This window comes from Cebus imitator, unplaced genomic scaffold, assembly GCF_001604975.1.
Source record: "Cebus imitator isolate Cc_AM_T3 unplaced genomic scaffold, Cebus_imitator-1.0 Scaffold83, whole genome shotgun sequence".
Lineage (NCBI taxonomy): Eukaryota > Metazoa > Chordata > Mammalia > Primates > Cebidae > Cebus > Cebus imitator.
The window spans coordinates 316,626-337,906 of NW_016107398.1; the positions used below are offsets into that span (position 1 = coordinate 316,626).

Below are 21,281 nucleotides of genomic sequence, written 5' to 3' on the forward strand. Positions count from 1 at the left end.
TTAGCAAACAAAATGTGTCATGAACTCAACCTGCTTGTGAACTCAACAAACTCAACACATTTTTTTTTTTTTGGTGTTTTGAAACGGAGTCTCGCTCTGTCTCCAGACTAGAGTGCAGTGGTGCAATTTCAGCTCACTGCAACCTCTGCTTCTGGGTTCAAGCAATTCCCCTGTAATCCTATTAAATTCTTTTGTCTTTTTCCTATATAAATAAGAACTTAACTTTCATCTTTGGAGCACTGACCCCATTTCTCTGGAGTCTGTGTGTCACAGAATGCCCATTACCAGCCTTTTGCTTAAATCAACTCTTTAAAACTGGATTCTGACTCTTTCAATTATTTCAAATTGATGCTGCAATCAATGCCCACCTCACAACTTGTCTCGAACTAAGCACACAGTCATTTACACCATCGTCATATACACAAACATATTACATACATTAGACATACACCCATGAAATACACCTTAAATCCCTTTCACAGCATCAATCACATGCATAGTCTAGATCACACACATCCATACCAGTCACACAGTGCTTGCTCTGTGGACATAACATATATAAATGCCACACACATTGGAATCGTAATTTTATTTAGCAAAGGGAACATTGTTCTGCTTGGGTACCTTTCAAGAGAGCCAGTATCAGGAAAGTCTTGGGTTAGTCAAGAACAGATGCCATATGAGCTGAATGTTGACAAAAGTATAGGAGTAAATTAAGTAAAGGAAGACAAAAGTGTATTCCAGGCAGAGAAAGAACACAGGCAAATTTACCGTATCAAGAAATCATGTGATTCATAACTCTTACGTATTTGGAAAACATTAACAAATAAATGCAAGTGGGGAGTGGTAGGGGCTATTGATGGAGGCAGGGGCCACCACTTAGGAAGCACTGGATACTCTACCAATACCTAAGGTTGTGCATAGACATTCTAGTTGCTGACAGGCTCCACCATCTTTAAGTCTTCTATGCTATCAACATGCCCATCCATGCTACAATGGAATTCAATGTAGTTGAAGCTCCTGCTCTCTGTGTAGTTATTTTTGGAATTCTCCTGGTGACACTTGAGTACTTTGAGGGGATTCTGGACCCAGACATATGCATTTCGGAAGCGATCCATCCAGATGTCACTAATGCATATATGCTCGATTTTATACCATGAGACATAGATGAATAAGTGAGAGCTCTTGCCTTTCAGAGCTTCATTTTCTCTCATGAGGACATCACATTTGTACTCTTTGAATTCTCGACTTGGACTTAAGTAGTGCAGTTTCATGAATTCTCTCCAAGAAACATTCTTGCTGTATACCAGCAGTGTGCATAGGATGCAAAGCAGGGCCAAGAGTGTGCCCCAGATCTTTAGAGACGATGCCATCTCAGTCCCCAGGGCCACCTGTGTGTCCACAGAGAAGAGAAAGAAAAGTATTATCCGGACAATGCCCAGAGAGCTGAGCTCCACCTTAAAATTCCTTCCTCACTCGGATGCAGTTTTACTATTTAGTTCCCCAATGAGAAGATAATAATTCTCATTAGTGGATAGAGTTTCTAAGAATTAAATACATGCTTCAGCCTGTGTGAGCCAAACACAAAGTTAGAAAAAGTAAATGAATTTCATTTTGAGAATTCTAACCATCTCCTGTCTTCCCTCTCTTTCACCCAACCTGAGGAGCCAGCCAGTCACCCCCTAGCTGGCTCCTTTTTACCAGATCAATTCTCAGGAGATCATGTGTCCAAAGGAGAATGGTATTTTAAGGTTTATGTCCTTGAAGTGGAAATGGTGGTCACACTTTAAGGAAATGTAGAAGATGAATAACTACTTGGGAGGTGGTTCCTAGGCAGGAAGGCTTCGATTCTCTAAGATGACAGCCCAGCCTGCAATTACACTGACTTGCAAAATGACACTTCTCCAATCTTGACTTCCTTATAACACTTCCCCCAAAGTCTGCATGGAACATATGTTCATTACTAACTACCCATATTCTTTCTCAGGGGCCAGTCCCCTAATTATCGCTTGGTTTGTCAGAGGTGCTTATTGAAAATATCATAAAAGAACTCCAGTTTTGAGGTTTTTGTTTGTTTGTTTATTTGTTTTTGAGACAGAGACTCACTGTGTCATCCAGGCTGGAGTGCAGTGGCACAATCTCAGCTCACTGCAACCTCTGCCTCCAGGGTTCAACAGATTCTCAGTCTCAGCCTCCCACATAGCTAAGATTACAGGTGTGTGTCACCACTCCCAGCTAATTTTTGTTTTTGTTTTTGTTTTCATTTTTAAAAAATTGTACTTTAAGTTCTGGGGTACATGTGCAGATCTTGCAGGATTCTTGCATAGGTACAGACATGCTATGGTGGTTTGCTGCCTCCATCCCCCCATCACCTACATCAGGCATTTCTCCCAGTGTTATCTCTCTCCAACTCCTGCTGTCCTTCCTCTAGCCCCTCACCCCTCAACAAACTCCAGTGTGTGATGTTCCCCTCTCTGTGCCCATGTGTTCTCATTGTTCAACACCCGCCTTTGAGTGAGAACATGCAGTATTTGGTTTTCTGTTCTTGTGTCAGTTTGCTGAGAATGATGGTTTCCAGATTCATCCATATCCCTACAAAGGACATAAACTCATCCTTTTTTATGGCTGCATAGCATTCCATGATGTATATATACCACAAGTCTATAATTTTTGTTTTTTTGTAGTAGAGACAGGGTTTTGCCTGGCCAAGTTTGGCCAGGCTAGTCTCAAACTCCTGGCCTCAAGTGATCTACCCACCTCGGCTTCCCGAAGTGCTGGGATTACAGGTGTGAGCCACCACACCCAGCCAGGATTCTAGATTTGAAACATTCCTGTAATCAATCAAGTACCAAGGCTAAAAGAGCCCCCACAGTGGCTCCTCTGTTGAAAGCATGGAGTGTGGGTTTTTTTGAAAGAGCCTGCCCTTTAAACCAGTGCTCTGTCCCCACCATGAGAAATGTTCCTGTCCTTACTGAATCTCTAACCTGATTTACAACTCTGAGCACTGATGTCCTCAGATGAAACTAACAATAGCTCCCTACAGGCCTGAGAGAGTCTAATGAGATGCATGTATGTGAGGGCACTTCTCACGATGTCAAATGCCCACATCAGACACAGAACAAAGGGTCAGTACTTCCTATCTGTGGAACACTGTCCTGGTCATAAAGACCTACACAGGCTAGAAGAGCAGGATGCAAGCAGCTTTAATGCATTGTGCTTGAAGAGACTGGGGGTGAAGGAAGGGAGAGGCAGGGAAAAGCCTGTATCAGTGGGGTTGAGGCTGACCGGAATTCAGGCCTTTGTTTTCCATGATTTGGATTCTTCTCCATTCTTTGCTATTTAAAAGTTCAATCAGTCTCCTTCCAGTGCTCCTGGTCATCCCCTGAGCATCCTCAGCAGACCCCTTCTTACCCTACGCAGACTCCGAGTTCAGGTCAGTGGTTGTAGTGGGGATCAGTGTGTGGATCTGAAGAGCAGAGTCTGCGTCCTCCTTTTTTCAGAGCCCAGGAAGTCTGCAGCAGTGGAGAAAGGAATAGCAGGGGGAGATGCAGCGCTCCAGCTGATTGGCAGCAGCAGTGGTGATGGGGAACAGCCTGATTATGTGAACCTGTACTTGGATCTTCTCATCTGGAACACTTGAGTTTATTCAGACAGTGGCCTCAAGCAAAGGCTACAAACATCAAAGACTGACTCCGGGGCACAAAAGAAGTGCAAGACCCTAAAGTGAGGTGACCCCAGAAAGGGGTTATCTGGTGCTATCAGTAGACAACAAGAGACCTGGCTTCTCCACTCAATTTCTGACAAAGTTCTGGGAAGTCTCTGATTGTTATGCTGTGTTACACAGAAACTTCTCTGAGGAAAGTGACTTATAACACTGTGAACTGTGGGACTTTCATTGAGAGGTGAAAGAGTATCTGGTGAATCTGTTGGCCAGATAGTTATGATTAGGTAGCCAGTATCTGAAGTTTCACTAGGCAGTTTATTATTTTCGATGAGAAAAGTCAAACTCTGTAAAATATTTGAAGAGATTTATTCTGAGCCAAATATGAGTGACCATGGCCTACGACACAGCCCTCAGGAGGTCTTGAGAAAAGCGTGCCCAAGGTGGTCAGAGAACAGCTGGTTTTATACATTTTAGAGAGGCGTGAAACATCAATCAAATACATTTAAGAAATATATTGCTTTGGTCCAGAAAGGCAGGACAATGCAAAGCTGGTGGGAAGCAAGGGGGCCTCCAGGCTATAGGTAAATTTAAACACTTTCTGGTCGACAACTGGTTTTGTCTAAACTGGGATTGGTAGAAAGGGAATGTTCAGGTTAAAATAAAGATCGTGGAGACCAACTGTTTTGAAGTCTTCCTTTTGACACAATAGATGACAATTTTTTCCCTCTCTGATCTTAATCTCTTTAGGATTGGAAAGGTCTGGAAGAAAAAGATCTAGCTATGCTATTAGAGTTTTGTGTGTGTGTGTGTGTGTGTGTGTGTGTGTGTGAGACAGAGTTTCCCTCTTGTTGCCCAGGCTGGAGTGCAGTGGTTTGATCTTGGCTCATTGCAACCTCTGCCTCCCGGGTTCAAGCAATTCTCCTGCCTCAGCCTCCCGAGTAGCTGAAATTATAGGCATGTGCCACCGCATCTGGCTAACTTTGTATTTTTAGTAGAGACCGGATATCTCCATGTTGGTCAGGCTGGTCTCAAACTCCTGACCTCAGGTAATCCGCCCACCTTGGCCTCCCAAAGTGCTGGGATTACAGGTGTGAGCCACTGCGCCCAGCCTGAGATTCTTCACAGTTGCAGATTTTCCCCTACAAAGAATAGCTTTGCAGGGAAATTTCAAAATATGGCAAAGAAATATGTTTTAGGAAAATATTTTTTCTTCTTCGTCTTGTAATGTTATGCCAAAGTCAGGTTAGAAAGCAAAACACAATTTATAGGATGATGGGTTTTATTTAACCCTATAAATTGTGACAGATTGCACTTCTATGTCTGAGCCACCCATAGGCATCTGCCTAAGTGGGAATTGCCCTGCTCCAGTCACAGTATTGCCCTGTTCAAATTGAGTGCCATGTTGGGTCTTGGAGAGACAGAGCATTCCAACTCCCTCATCATATTGAGGTGGGGCAGTAGCCCCTTCCTCCAAATTTAGAGCTTCATGTGGTGATGCTGAGGCAGCTGAGTAGTTGTGGAGAAGGTGGTGCAGCAGCCATGGCGGCAGGAGCTGCTGGGGCAGCTGCGTTTAAACCATTTGAAAGAAATCTTCATCCCTTTGTTCTTGCATCTGGATATCTGGCTTATGAAAGACCTTCTCATCTCTTTGTACAGCCATCAGAAGCCCCCTGCCCCATCCTGAATCCTGATTTTGCAATAATATGAGAGCTTGGAATGAGGTATTTCTTCCCATTTCCCAGATCTCTGACAAAATAATATGCCACCACAAAGTATGTATGCTCTGTAGCACAAAAATTACTTTGAACTGCTTATTTTGAGAAACAGGATACACAGGAAAGCTCTGAAAATAGAGTACACATTACCCTTTTGTAAGGAAAATGTGCATTCACAAGGGAAACCTCCATTCTTACAGATATCTCCTTCCCTGTGCCAGAAGGAGAGAGGTGACTCTAAATTACAAGAGACCCTTATCAGTGGAGAAGGTATTTGACTCAAGTCTGCATGATAAACCCTTCCCTCATTTACTATACTTTTCCTGGTCATCTCCCTATAATTTGCTCCCCACTTGCTTTTTCCTTTGCTTTAGCTGAAGATGGCATTTAAACCCAAGTTCTAGCCACTTCTTTGAGTTACTCTCTGAGTTTCTCCCACATATACATGAGATACACATGTTACTACATTTCTGTTTATTTTTCTCTTGTTAATCTGACTATTCTTATAGGGTCCCCAGTTAAGATCCTAAAAGGGTAGAAGGAAAGTATTTTTTCCTCTTCTACATTGTAATTTGAAGAGCATTTATCAAATGAGAAAAACGGTATTTATTTTCCCTCAAATGTAAATTGATCATTGATGCAGAGCTGCTGATTTAATACTAGTCTCTTCTGAGCTTGGTTGGCAGAGATCGTCATCCCCAGGTGTCTGCTCCTCCCCAGGTGCACTCAAAAACTGCAAAGCTGAGGAACTGCTTTTGAAACATGATGACCAATCTAGATACACTGGCTACTCATTGAGGCCAGAGTTGTAGGCAGGTGTGCAGTCACCTCATGAATAATGTTGATACTTTGGTCTTTTTCCTGATTGTCTCAAGGCCAGAACCTTCAACACTGTAGGAGGGTTAAGAACACAAGGTACCTTAATGTTTAGCATTTTTCCTCCCCATACTTAACCTAGATAATATTATATAAAGCAAGTATTTCTTACTTTGTATCTCTCCCCTACAATTAGCAAACAGAATTTCTAATGCTTCCTACCAGCCTGTGAACCCCAAATTTCTTTCTCCTATTTCCTTCCTCATTCCGTGAACACAATGTAGGTGTTAGGCACCCTTGTTGAGGACTATTGCATTTTAACATCCTCCAACACTTTCCTTATGTCTCTATGAAGTGAACGTGTTTATTATCAGATAAAATCATTTGTGCTAGTATTTTCTACTTGGTGTGTCATCCTTAACAAATGTGATGCCTTAGCCAGTCTAACATGCATTGACCTTCTTAGAAACATTCTTAAGGAATTGAATCTAGTAGAGACATCTGTAACTGTTCTTTTTCATCCTGAGTATGTATGGCTTTTATACAGATGACAGCCTACTGTATTTTTGTTTTAGAAATTCCTGTCTCTAGGGTCAGGGACAGCAGATGATTGACGGGTACTTACAACGATTGTTTGTCAAAATCAAAATTAAAGTACAAAACCAGTGGGTGAGATGGGAAAGAAAATGATTTTCACTGAGTACCTATTATAAGCCAGAAACCATGCTATGCGTCTTATACCGTCAGCTCTGACTATACCCAGAAATCTGAGTGAAACTAAGTGTCACACTGTTAAAATCTACAATTTCGTCTCTCTTCTCTCCCTCAAGATGGTGAAAGGAAAGAAGGCCAAGGGGAAGAAGGTGGCTCCGGCCCCTGCCATCATGAAGAAGCAGGAGGCCAAGCAAGTGGTAAATCCCCTGTTTGAGAAAGAGTCTAAGAATTTTGGCATTGGACGGGACATCCACCCCAAAAGAGACCTCACCCTCTTTGTGAAATGGCCCCACTATATCAGGTTTCAGTGGCAGCAAGCCATCCTCTATAAGCCGCTGAAAGTACCTCCTGTGATTAACCAGTTCGCCCAGGCCCTGAACTGCCAAACAGCTACTCAACTGTTTAAGCTGGCCCACAAGTACAGATCAGAGACAAAACAAGAGAAGAAGCAGAGGCTGTTGGCCCAGGTGGAGAAGAAAGCTGCTGGCAAAGGGGACGTCCTCACTAAGAGACCACCTGTCCTTTGAGCATGAGTTAATACCGTCACCACCTTGGTGGAGAACAAGGAAGTTCGGCTGGTGGTGATGGCACACAACGTGGACCCCATTGAGCTGGTTGTCTTCTTGCCTGCCCTGTGTCGTAGAATGGGTGTCCCTTACTGCATTGTCAAGGGAAAGGCAAGATTGGGACGTCTAGTCCACAGGAAAACCTGAACCACTGTCGCCTTCACACAGATTAATTCAGAAGACAAAGGAACTTTGGCTAAGCTGATGGAAGCTATCAGGACCAATTACAATGACAGATGCGATGAGATCTGCCGTCACTGGGGAGGCAATGTCCTGCGTCCCAAGTCTGTGGCTCACATCGCCAAGCTCACAACGACAAAGGCTAAAGAACTTGCCACTAAACTGGATTAAAAGTACACTGTTGAGTTTTCTGTGCATAAAAATAATTAAAATAATACAAATTTTCCTTAAAAAATCTATAATTTCAAATCTAAGTTATTGGAACTCTAAATTATTTGGAACCTTAAAAGAATGTGATTATGGTGCTTGAGTCATGTACCAGGCAGCTATAACCAAGGCAAGTGTACCTTGGTTTCTCTGATTAGAGATTAAGTCTCTTTCTTACCTGCATTTGTGAAATGTTATAAATGACTGAAGGGGGCCAGGGAAGACTCATCCTCTCTCAACTGCTGATGTTCATTATGAATTAACTCCCCTCTTCCCTTTCTCATGCAAAGACTTCATCACTTTCACTTTGTCTTTTTTGTTTTGCTGTTGTTGTTTTGTTTTTGTTTGTTTGTTTTTGAGACAGGGTCTGGCTTTGTCATACAGGCTAGAGTGCAGTGGCACAATCTTGGCTCATCGCAACCTGTCTCCTGGGCTCAAGCCATCCTTCAACCTCAGACTCCTTAACAGCTGGGACTATAGGCACATGCCACCATGCCTGACTAATTTTTGCTTTTCTTTTGTAGAGACAGGGCTTCACCAAGTTGCCCAGGCTGGTCTCAAACTCCTGAGATCAACTCATCCAACCACCTTGGCCTCCCAGCTTTCACATTGTCCTAAGAAGGAATGTTAAATACGTTCTTTTGAGTTGGGAATAATTGAAAATAACTATAAATAGAACAAGTCATATAGTGGGGGGACAAAACTGTAACCAATTAATTTGTTGTAACTCTTGAACCAGTCTGGTATAGAAAATGTAATCCTCTCTCACTTCTTTCTCTTTTTCCTACATAAAAAAGAATTTAATTTTCAATTTTGGAGTACTGACCCCATTTCTCTGGAGTCTGTGTACCACAGAATGTCCATTCCCAGCCTTTCACTTTAATAAACTTTTTTTTTTTTGAGACAGAGTCCTGCTCTGTCTCCCAGGCTGGAGTGTTGTAGCACAATCTCAGCTCACTGCAACCTCTGCCTCCCAGGTTCAAGCGATTCTCCTGCCTGAGCCTCCCAAGTAGCTGTGACTACAGGCATGTACCACCAAGCCTGGCTAATTTTTGTATTTTTAGTAGAGACAGGGTCTCACCATGTTGGCCAGGCTGGACTCAAACTCCTGACCTCAAGTGATCCACTTGTATCAGCCTCCCAAAGTGCTGGGATTACAGGCACGAGTGCCCAGCCCACTCTTTAAAACTGGATTTTGACCATTTTGATGGTTTCAAATTGATACCACAATGAATGCCTACATCATTACTTGCCTCCAGTTCAGCACACAATCATTTATATCCGCATGATATACATAAACATATCACATACATTAGACACAGATACATAAAATGCACCCTAAACCCCTTGCATAGCCATAGGAAAAATAGCCTAGATCACCCATGCCCATACCAGTCACACAATACATACTCTGCATACATAACATATATAAGTGTCACATACATTAGAACAATATAATTTATTTAAGAGAAGGAAGGTCGTTCAGCTTGGGTAGGTATAAAGAGAGTCAATATCAGGAAAAGTCTTAGGGTAGTCAAGGACAGATGCCATATGAATTGAATCCTGGAAAAAATGTGGATGTAAATTAGGCAAATGAGGACAAAATTGTATTACAGATACAGAAACCACACAAAGATCTGGTATCAAGAAATCACAAGATACATAACTCTCAGTAGCTGGAAAACACTGACACATAAATGCAAGTGGGGAGTGGCAGGGGATATTGATGGAAGCAGGGCCCACTACTTGGGAAGCACTGAATACTCTATCAATACCTGAGGATGTGCATAGACTTTCTAGTTGCTGATAGGCTCTATAATCCTCAAGTCTTCTATGCTATCAACATACCCATCTATGCCACAATGGAATTCAATGTAGCTGAAGCTTCTGCTCTCTGTGTACCTATTGTTGTACATCTCCCAGTGACACTCGAGTAATTTGAGGACACCTGGGGCCCATACATATGCATTTCTATATCGGTCACTCCCCTTCTCATTAATGCACATACGTTGAATCTTGAACCATAAGCTGTAGATGAACAAGTGAGAGCTCTTGCCTTTCAGAGCTTCTTTTTCTCTCATGAGGACATCACATTTGTAATCTTTGAATTCTCGACTTGGACTTAAGTAATGAAGCTTTATGAATTCTCTCCAATAAATGTCGTTGCAATGTACACACAGCCTGCAAAGGATGCAAAGCAGGCCCCAGATCTTTAGAGAGGATGTCATCTCAGTCACGAGGGCCACCTGCGTGTCTACAGGGAAGAGAAAGAAAAACATTATCCAGACAATGCTCAGAGAGCTGAGCTCCACCTTAAAATTCCTTTCCATGCCAAGCAGGCACTTGGGCACTATATTGCTATTTGGTTCCCTGATTAGAAGATGATGAGTCTCATTAAAGAATACAGTTTCTGGGCCAGGTGCAGTGGCTCATGCCTGTAATCCCAGCACTTTCAGAGGCCAAGGTGGGTGGATCACCTGAGGTCAGGAGTTTGAGACAACACTGACCAACATGGTGAAACCCCATCTCTACTAAAAATACAAAAATTAGTTGGATGTGGTGGTGCATGCCTGTAATCTCAGCTACTGGGGAGGCTGAGGCAGGAGAATCGCTTGAACCTGGGAGGCAGAGGTTGCAGTGAGCCGAGTTCATGCCATTGCACTCCAGCTCCGGCGACAAGAGCAAAATTCCGTCAAAAAAAAAAATATATATGTATATATATACATATATATATATACATATATATACGTATATATATATATATATACATATATATATATATACACACACACACAGTTTTTAAGAACTAAAAATATGCTTTAGCCTGTGTGAGCCAAACACAAATTTGGAAAATATAGATGAAGTACCTTTTGAGAATGTCAAATATCTCCTGTCTACCCTGTCTTCTACCTAATTTGAGGAGCCAATCACTATCCAGCTCCCTTTTACCAAATACATTCTCAGGAGATCATGTGTCCAATAGAAAATAACATTTTAAGCTTCTTGTCTGCAAAGTGGAAAGGGTTGTTGCATTTTAAGGAAATGTAGAAGATGAGTAGCTACTTGGGAGGTGGTTCCTAGGCAGAAGGCATTGATTCTGGAAATCACAGCCCAGGCTGCAATTGCACTACTCTGAAAGATGATGCTTTCCCAACCTTGACTTCCTTATACCACTTCCCCTAAAGCCTGGGTGAAAGGTGATTATTACTAACTATCCACATCTCTTCTCAGGGGCCATTTCCCTAATTATTGCTATTAAAAATGATCTTCATTTGTTAGAGCTTATTGGCAATGCCATCATAAAAGGATATCAGCATAGAACTGTTGCTGTAATCAATCAGGCACCAAGACTAAAACAGTTCCACCCCCTGCCAGAGCTACTGTGGTCACAGCATAGACTGTATGGTTGTTTGAAAAAGTTACCCTTTACCAGCTCTCTGTTCTCATTTGCCAGGAGGAGTGCTCTTGGCCCTACCGAACCTTTAGCCTGATTGACAACTCTGAGTATCGGTGTCCTCAGATGGGCCTAACAACAGCTCCCCACAGACCTGCGAGAGTCTAATGAGATGCATATATGTGAGAGCGCTTCTTACAATGTCAAATGCGCACATCAGACACAGGGTTCCTCATCTGTGGAACACTGTCCTGGTGATAAAGACCTACACAGGCTAGAAGAGCAGGATGCAAGCAGTGTTAATGCATTGTGCTTAAAAAGACTGGGGCCAAAGGAAGGGAGAGGCAGGGAAAAGCCTGTATCAGTGGGACTGAGGCTGACTGGAATTCAGGCCTTTGTTTTCCATGATTTGGATTCTTCTCCATTCTTTGCTATTTAAAAGTTCAATCAGTCTCCTTCCAGTGCTCCTGGTCATCCCCCGAGCATCCTCAGCAGACCCCTTCTTACCCTACGCACACTCCGAGTTCAGGTCAGTGGTTGTAGTGGGGATCAGTGTGTGGATCTGAAGAGCAGAGTCTGCGTCCTCCTTTTTTCAGAGCCCAGGAAGTCTGCAGCAGTGGAGAAAGGAATAGCAGGGGGAGATGCAGCGCTCCAGCTGATTGGCAGCAGAGGTGGTGATGGGAAACAGCTTTATTAGGTGAACCTGTTCCTGAATCATCTCATCTGGAACATTTGGGTTCACTTAGACGGTAGCCTCGAGCAAAGGCTACAAACATCAAAGGCTGAGTCCAGGGCGCAAAATAAGGGCAAGACCCTGGGTGACCCCAGAAAGGCGTTATCTGGTGCTATCAGGCAACAACCAGAGACCTGGCTTCTGCCAGCTTTTCAATTCTGAAAAACTTCTGAGGAAGTCTCAGGAGGGTTATGCTATGTTACATTGGAACTTCACTGAGGAAAACCACTTTTTTTTTTGAAAAATGTCTTGCTTTGTCACCCAGGTTGGAGTGCAGTCACACAAACACTACTTCCTGCAGTCTCAACCTGCCAGGCTCAAGCAATCCTCCCACCTCAGTCTCTTGAGTAGCTGGGACTACAGGCATGCAACACCATGCCTGGCTAGTTTTTTTGTATTAATTTTTGTAGAGACAGGGTTTCACCATGTTGCCCAGGCTGGTCTTGAACTCCTGAGTTCAACCAACATCAGCCTCCAAAAGTGCTGGGATTATAGGCATGAGCCACTTTTACTGGTTGAGCCGGAAAACCACATTTAATGTGAACTGTGAGACCTTCATTGAGAGGTGAAAAAGTTCAGTCAGTCTCCTTCCAGTGCTCCTGGTCATCCCCCGAGCATCCTCAGCAGACCCCGTCTTACCCTACTCAGACTCCGAGATTATGCTATGTTACACTGGAACATATCTAGTGAAAACAGTGGCCAAATAGCTATGAATGATTAGGTAGCCAGTATCTGAAATTTCTCTACTCACTTTTTAAATTATACCCTTTAGCTGTTTGCTGACATTCTACTGCTTACTATTGAAATGTCACATAGCCCAGCCATAGTTTCCACAATGCTGCTATATATAACATCTGACCGTGAAGTATAGGTCACAAAGTGCTAGCTAAATTGTTTTTCAGGAACTCAAGATTTGATCCTGAACTCAGCTCAAATGGACAAGACCACAAACTCTTCAACTGAGTTTGTCCAAGTGTTCAACGGGTTACTTTTGATATCACAGCCTTAATTTTCCACCACATTTTTCATGCCAACTCCTTGCGAATTGGCAAATGTGGCCAATACTGGTTCATCAACACTAGGCAAAGTTATGATTTATGAATAAAGTAAGATACTTGCAAACCTTTTCTATCAATACCTCCAAGGGCTGCTCTTAGCCAAACCACCTTGGTTGATTTTCTCACTGGGCCACCTTGTTGGAATGTCAGAAGGTTCAGTTCATATCCAGAACTTATCTTCAAACCCCAGCTCCCGCCAAGCAGTCCTTGAGTAATAGGAAACCATGTGCTGATGGACTGGATGGTAGAGAGATAGTCTCAGAGCAGGCTCTGTACATCTTCCTACTCTCTGAGTTTTTGGGGAACAAGGGAGAGTAAAAAGGGAACACTTCCATGCATCTGGATTTGGATGACTTGAGAGGCGATTCTGAGGGAAGGTCATGGGCCCACACATCCAGAGCATTCTCTATTGAAGACTTAAATTCAAGCAGCGACTTAATGAATGTAGAGAGAGGTGGGAGAGAGAAGCCACCTGAGCCAACGTATGAGCCAGTGTTTCTCAAATAATTGATATTCCACTTTTAATATGGAAAAATATTTAACATGGACTCTAAGCATACATCCATGAACTTTTCTATGAGCTAAGCCGAAAGTCCTGAAGCTTTTCGGATATAAAGCCAATTAGAAAGCAATCTAAACTAAACTGGGGAAAAGAGTATTGTTATATTTATAGAAATTAGCCACTACCAACGCAGCCCAGGAAGGTAAGCCAACCAGTATTTCTGGAAACCACTTAATGGGTCTACTTCCTAGAGTTGTCTACCAGTTTCTGTAACAGAAGCTTCTTGGACAGTGATTTTGGTTTTAGTTCTTAAGGAGGTATTCCCTTTTAAATATAAATTTTAAATCACTTGAAAATTATATTCATTCTTTAAACATTCCTTTAACTATTTTCTGTTAATTCTTTGATATGTCCTTTCATTTTTTTGTTTTGGAATGGAGTTTCACTCTTGTCACCCAGGCATAATCTCAGCTCACTGCAACCTGTCTCCTGGGTTCAAGCAATTCTCTTGCCTCAGCCTCCTGAGTAGCAGAGGTTACAGGTGCCAGCAAACACATCTGGGTAATTGTTGTATTTTTAGTAGAGACAGGGTTTCCCCATGTTGGCCAGGCTGGTCTCAAACACCTGACCTCAGGTGATCCACCTGCCTTGGCCTCTCAAAGTGCCGAGATGAAAGGCGTGAGCCACTGCACCCAGCCGGTGGTTCTTTTCTTAGCCACTATTCAATTATTAAATGTGTGTGAACTACTGTTTTACAAAACATAATGACTTAGGTTTCCTCATTTAGGGAATGACAATGTCTACAGGTGTCTTAAACTGTAATCCACGGGCTTCCAAGGGCTCCAAGGATGGAATTCATAGGATCAATGCAGTAGTGCAGTGCAGAAAATTACATTTTTCTATATCAGCTTTAATTGCCAAAGCAACACAAAACACTGTCCATAAGGGATTTCTTTCCACTTTTTTTCCCTGTTACAGAAGAGGTCTAGCTGCACATTTTTGGCCAGGTGCAGTGGTTCACCCCTGCAATCCCAGCACTTTGGGAGGCTAAGGTGGGTGGATCACAAGGTCAGGAGTTTGAGACCAGCCTGAACAATATGGTGAAACCCCATCTCTACTAAAAATGCAAAAATTTGCCAGACATGGTGGTGTGCGCCTGTAGCCCCAGCTACTCAGGAGGCTGAGGCAGGAGAGTCGCTTGAACCCAGGAGGCAGAGTATGCAGCGAGCCAAGATTGCACCACTGCGCTCCAGCCTGGGTGACAGAGCAAGGCTCCATCTCAAAAGAAAAACAACCAAAATCTATTTTTTGGATACTTTCCCCGTATTCTAATGGGTAAAGGGGGATGGCTATATTGCAAAAATAAATACTTTTTTAAAATATAGGGTCTCCCTCTGGTTGCTTAGGCTAGAGTGCAGTGGTGTGATCACAGCTAATAGCAGCCTCAACTTCCTGGGCTCAAGCAATCCTCCAACCTCAGCCTCCTGAGTAGCTATGACTACAGGTGCATATGACCATTACTGGCTGACCTTCATATTTTTTGTAGAGATGCAGTTTCACCATGTTGCCCAGGCTGGTCTCGAACTCCTGAGCTCAAGTAGTCTGCCTGCCTCGAGCTCCCAAAGTGTTGCAGTTACAGGCGTGAGCTAGTATGCCTGGCTCATTTTTTCCCCGTAGGTTTCCAGGTGATGGATACCCAACTTTGTACGATGCAGCTCAACAGACTGTTTGAAGGGATAGGATTAGCATTTCCCATATCTGCTGAGACAAATTTACAATATACATATAGCAAAGACAAAAACACTGGTTGCACCACTCAGTGTCTGAGTGCCTTAGATCCACTCCATGTGGGAAGGGATGACTTCCAGCCAGCAATCTAGTGAATGGTCACTCGTTGTGATACAGGGCAGACAGCCACCCTGAGGGAGGCTTCTAAGCTGCTGCTGGTTGTTCTGTTGGTGCTCACCAAAAGCAACTGCGAGGCAGAGAGAATAGTTTCCCAGAATCAAGTCTACTGAGCTTCAGCTAGTGCTTCCTTTAGGATGCCCCCCAAACACGCATATACATGGGACAGGCCAGGCGCGGTGGCTCACACCTTTAATCCCAGCACTTTGACAGGCTGAAATGGTGGATCACCTGAGGTCAGGAGTTTGAGACCAGCCTGGCCAACATGATGAATCCCTGTCTCTACTAAAAAGACAAAGAATAGCCAGGCATGGTGGTGCATGCCTGTAATCCCAGCTACTCAGGAGGCTGAGGCAGGAGAATTGTTAGAACTAAAGAGGTGGAAGTTGCAGTGAGCTGAAATAGTGCCATTACACTCCAGCCTGGACAACAGAGAGAGACACTGTCTCAAAAAAACAAAACAAAACAAAAAAACAAAAAACAAGAACAGTAATTGAGCCTCACAAGTCAGAAACCAGATTTCAGGCTGGGCGCAGTGGCTCACACCTGTAATCCCAGCCTTTTGAGAGGGTGAGGCAGGTGGATCACCCGAGGTCAGGAGTTTGAGACCAGCCTAACCAACATGGTGAAACCGTCTCTAGGAAAAATATAAAAATTAGTGGGGCATAGTGGTACAAGCCTGTAGTCCCAGCTACTTGGGAGGCTCATGCAGGATAATTGCTTGAACCTGGGAGTCAAAGGTCGCAGTGAGCTGAGATTGCACCACTGCATTCCAGCCTGAGTGACAGAGCGAGACTCTGTTTCAAAAAAAACCAACCAACCAACCAACCAAACAAAAAACAGATTTTAGAACTGAGATCCAAAGAGCCCAGTAGTCGTTCCCCTATACAGTGCCCTGCATGCTCCTTCCACTTGATAAAAATGTCCTTGAGCAGGGCCTTTTGTGAAGGAGGGACAACAGGACATCCAAAGAGGTGACAGGACCTCTAAGAGGGCCAGCAGATCAGGAGAAGGAAAAGAGGATGTTGGTTGTGTTTGGGAACCCTCACCAGAGATGTTTTCCCATTCTAGAAACCATTTCTCCCCTGCAAGTGAGCCTGAGCTGAAGGTTGGCAATGCAATGCTGGCAAGAAAGACTCCAGAGACTTCAGTGGATCTCCAAGTTTGCCGCAGCAGCGAGAGAGCATTCAACCAGGGACAAATGTCCATGAGGAGCCTCCAGGCTAGCTCTCCACTAAACTTTAACCATAGTAGATTCATTGCCTCATGCCCAGCAAGTCAACATACTGAGATAACAGTGATAGCAGTAGATAAATAGTGTAATATTTTCAAGGCAGTCAAACAAAGAGATGGGACGAAAAGTCAAATCCACCTCCCCAAACGGTTTAGGGTAGGGTTTGTGAGGGGTCTGGACAGCAACTGAAGTGTGGGGATTTTTGATTCATCCAGAAGTGAGGAGTGAAATCTTGGGACAGGGAGATGCTGAAGGTGCATTCTGAGCCAGTTGCATGGTGGGGCTCTTCAGAATGCTTGGCATCAGCCTTTCCACTAGAATTCAGAATCTGAAACACCTGAAACAATTCTTGAGCAAAAAGGAGCCACGATTCTTGTTTGCGAGTTTCTACCTATAGGAACGATGGGGGAGCACGTGGTCAGCATGCTATGTGGCTATTGGTTAGTTAGCAGCTGCAGGGAAGCTGCTCCAAGGGGATCAGCATGCCATGATTAATGTGTAACTATAATTCTGCCTATCTCAATGAGCTGTTAATCCTTTTAGTATATCACTGGAGAATTACAAATTAACATGTGATAATACTACACATCTATTAGAATGGCTGAAATGCAATACAAACTGACATCACCAAAGCGGGTGAGGATGCAGAACAACACAAATGCTAATTGAGAGGACTTTGTATCTGGAGGCATATTTTAGGGTGCCATATATTTGTTTCCTACAAAAGAAAGTTCAGTTAGCCTAGCTCGGATCTTGTGACCATTGCTTGGTAGTAGAGGGGACTGTAAATCTCAGTGGACAACCTCGCCAATAAGGTCCACAAAAGAGGAAGATAGGTCCCTAAGGATATGAATATGCAACTATCCAAATAAGGGATGGATTTCAGGAAATAGAGCTCTGATATTTATCCCTTATTTGGATAGCTGAGTCACTCAGGAGGCTAAATTAGGAGAATCGCTTGAACCCAGGAGGCAGAGGTTGCAGTGAGCTGAGATCGCACCATTGCACTCCAGCCTGGGCAACAAGAGCTAAACTTCATCTCAAAAAAAAAAAAAAAAAGAAAATAAAGAAATCCCTATCTCTAGGCCAAGCATGGTGGCTGATGCCTGTAATCCTAGCACTTTGGGAAGCCAAGGCAGGTGGATTCTCTGAGCTCAGGAGTTTGAGGTTAGCCTGGGCAACATGGCAAAACTCTGTCTCTACTAAAAATACAAAAAAAATAGCTGGGCAAGGTGCTTACGTCTGTAATCCCAGCACTTTAGGAAGCCAACATGGGCAGATCACATGAGGTTGGGAGTTTGAGACCAGCATGGCCAACATGGTAAAACCTGGTCTCCACTAAAAATGCAAAAATTAGCCGGGCAGGGTGACATGCTCCTGTATTTCCAGCTACTTGGGAAGCTGAGGCAGGAGAATCGCTTGAACAACAGAGGCGGAGGTTGCAGTGAGCCAAGATCTGGCCACTGAACTCCAGCCTGGGCGATAGAGCGAGACACTGTCTTAAAGAAAAAAAAAAAGGTGATGACGGGGCCTGAGTCACGTACTAGGCAGATGTAACCAAGGCAGGTATACCTCGGCTTCTCTGATTAGAGATTAAGACCCTTTCTTAACTGCATTGTTGTGTGAAATGTAAAATGACTGAAGGGGGCCAGGGAAGACTCATTCCCACTCCACTGCTGATCTTCATTATGGATGAACTCCCCTCTTCTGTTTTATATGTAAAGACTTCATACTATCACATTGTCTGGAGATGGAATGTTAAATACACTCTTTTAAAATTGGAACAGAAATGAAACACAGCTATGAATAAATAAAAACAAGTCATGGGGTTAGGGACAAATCTATAACTAATTAATTTGTTGTAACTCTTGAACCAGCCTGGCATTGAAAATATTGTAATCCTTTTTAACTTTTTTGTCTTTTTCCTACATAAGCAAAAACTTAACTTTCTCTGGAGTCTGTATCACAGAATGACCATTCCCATCTTTTCACTTTAATAAACTCATTAAAATGGGATTATGACTTTTTGATTATATCAAATTGTCACCACAATCAATGCCTACATCATAACTTGTCTCTGGTTTAGCCTGTAATCATTTACATCCTCATGATATACACAAACATGTCACATGCACAGACACAGCCACATAAAATACACCTTAAACCCCTTGCACAGCATGAGTCATAGGCAAACATAGCCTAAATCTCACACACCCATACCAATCACACGATACTTACTTTACACACATAACATGCATAATGTTATGGGATAACACATATTGGGATAATACAATTTATTTAGGGAAGAAAAGATCGTTCACCTTGGGCAGGATTAGAGTGAATATCAGGAAAAATCTTGGTTAGTAAAGATCAGATGCTATATGAGCTGAATCTTGACAAACGTGTAGGAATAAAGTAGGTAAATGAAGACAAAAGTGTATTCCAGGCAGGGAAACAACACAAGCAAGTTTATGGTATCAAGAAATCATGCTATTCATAATACTAAACATTTGGGAAACTCTGACACATAAGTGCAAGTGGGGAGCATCGGGGGCTATTGATGGAGGCAGGGGCCACCACTTGGGAAGCACTGAATACCAACACCCGAGGATGGGCATAGACCTAGTTGCTGATAGGCTCCAACATCCTCAGGTCTCCTATGCTATCAACATACCCATCCTTGCCACAGTGGAATTCAATGTAGTTGAAGCTCTCTGTGTAGCTATTCTTGTACTTCTCCCACTGACATTTGAGTCAGACTTTGAGGGCACCCTGGGCCCATGCATATGCATTTCTGTATCAGTAATACAATTTCAATAATGCAAATACACTCCATTTTGTGCCATAAGCTAGAGGTAAACACATGCGAGCTCTTTCTTGTCTTTCAGAGCTTCTTTTTCTCCCATGAGGACATCACATTTGTACCCTTTAAAATCTCAGCTTGGATCTAAGTAGTGCAGTGTCAGGCAATGTCCTTGCTGTGTACAAGCAGCGCAGCCTGCAATGAATGCAAAGCAGGGCTAAGGGAGAGCCCCAGATCTTCAGAGAGGATGCCATCTCAATCACCAGGGCCACCTGCGACAGGCAAGAGAAAGAAAAGCATCATGTAGGCCAGGCGCAGTGGCTCATGCCTGTAATCCCAGCATCTTGGGAGGCCAAAGCAGGCAGATCATGAGGTTAGGAGCTCAAGACCAACCTGACCAACATGGTGAAACTCCATCTCTACTAAAAATACAAAAAAGTAGCCAGGCATGGTGGCGCATGCCTGTAATCCTGGCTACTCAGGAGGCTGAGGCAAGAGAATTGCTTGAACCCAGGAGGCAGAGGTTGCAGTGAGCCGAGATTGTGCCATTGCACGCCAGTCTGGGCAACAGAGTGAGACTCTGTCAAAAGAAAGAAGAAAGAAAGAAAGACAGAAAGAGAGAGAGAGAGAGTGAGAGAGAGAGAGAAAGAAGGAAGGAAGGAAGGAAGGAAGGAAGGAAAGAAGGAAGGAAGGAAGGAAAGAAGGAAAGAAAGGATGGAAGGAAGGAGGGAAGGAAGGAAGGAAGGAAGAAAGGAAGAAAGAAAGAAACAAAGAAAGGAGGAAGGCTGGGGAGGGAGCGAGGGAAAGAAAGGGAAGGAAGGAAGGAAAGGAAAGGAAGGAAAGAAAGAGCATCATGTAGACAATGTCCAGAGAGCTGACCTTTATCTCAGAGTTCTGTTTCCTGCCAATTTTACTGTTTGGTTCTCTGATTTGAAAATGATAATTCTCATAAGAGAATAAAGTTTCTAAGAACTAAAAATATGCTTCAGCTTATGTGAGAGAAACGCAAGGTTGGAAACAAATAGATGAAGTTCATTTTGAGAATCTCAAACATCTTCTGTCTACTCTGTCATCCACCCAAACTGCCGTGCCTGGACTCACTCAATCACCCTCCAGCCGGCTTCTTTTCACCAGATCAACCCTCAGGAAATCATGCGTCCAATAGAAAATGGCATTTTAAGCTTTTTGTCTATGAAGTGGAAAGGGCTATAACTTTTTTTTGCACATTAAATGCTAAAGTTTATCAAAAATTGCTCACACTGAAAAACAAAGTCATCAATTATACCCACCCTCTGGCAACACACAACACATACACAATGCAGACACAATTATGTCACTAGTGTCAGCTCAAAATTATTAAGCAAATACTGAAATGTAGATAAGTTCCAGAATATCGCAGAGACTAGAAAACATGTTTAAAGCTCTTAGTTGTCATGGTAACAGATAAACTCTGGTATCTGAAATTGTAGAAATCAGAAATTGAACATTTGTGTGATATTATTTTTCTATGGTTTTTCAAGGGATAAGAGGTAAACTTTTCTGTGCGACCCCTGGTTGTGGGACCCCAACCCACGGAGGCAGGCCCCCAGTAGACATGAGGCAGGACGCGTGGTGGCCGGTACCGACTTTATTGGGATCTCCGGGCGACTCAGGCGGACGGGGATGAATCGCGCGCGCTTTCTTTGTTCGGTTGACTTTATAGGGACAGAGGGCCTGGGGCGGTAGGAGAGCTGACCTGGCAGGTAGTAATTGGCTAGGTTGATTGCTGGGCAGGAAGCCTGCCAGGCGGG

General features: G+C 43.4%; 2 protein-coding genes and 1 pseudogene across 2 annotated transcripts; 1 reads left to right on the plus strand and 2 right to left on the minus strand.

Annotated features, from left to right (window-relative positions):
- Positions 1-574: 574 nt before the first annotated feature.
- EDDM3B (epididymal protein 3B) lies at positions 575-1,900 on the minus strand. Its single transcript, XM_017533897.2, has 2 exons — positions 1,702-1,900; positions 575-1,391 (listed from the first exon to the last, which is right to left on the minus strand). Exon 2 carries the CDS (start codon positions 1,371-1,373, stop codon positions 930-932), a length of 444 nt encoding a protein of 147 aa, XP_017389386.1. The 5' UTR covers positions 1,374-1,391; positions 1,702-1,900; the 3' UTR covers positions 575-929.
- Positions 1,901-7,024: 5,124 nt separating this feature from the next.
- Positions 7,025-7,884, plus strand: LOC108308177 (annotated as a pseudogene).
- A 1,418-nt stretch (positions 7,885-9,302) lies between these two features.
- Positions 9,303-12,044, minus strand: EDDM3A (epididymal protein 3A). The gene is made up of 2 exons (XM_017533900.2): positions 11,764-12,044; positions 9,303-10,116 (listed from the first exon to the last, which is right to left on the minus strand). The coding sequence occupies exon 2, from the start codon at positions 10,088-10,090 to the stop codon at positions 9,659-9,661; it is 432 nt and encodes a 143-aa protein (XP_017389389.1). The 5' UTR covers positions 10,091-10,116; positions 11,764-12,044; the 3' UTR covers positions 9,303-9,658.
- Between the last annotated feature and the right edge of the window lie 9,237 nt (positions 12,045-21,281).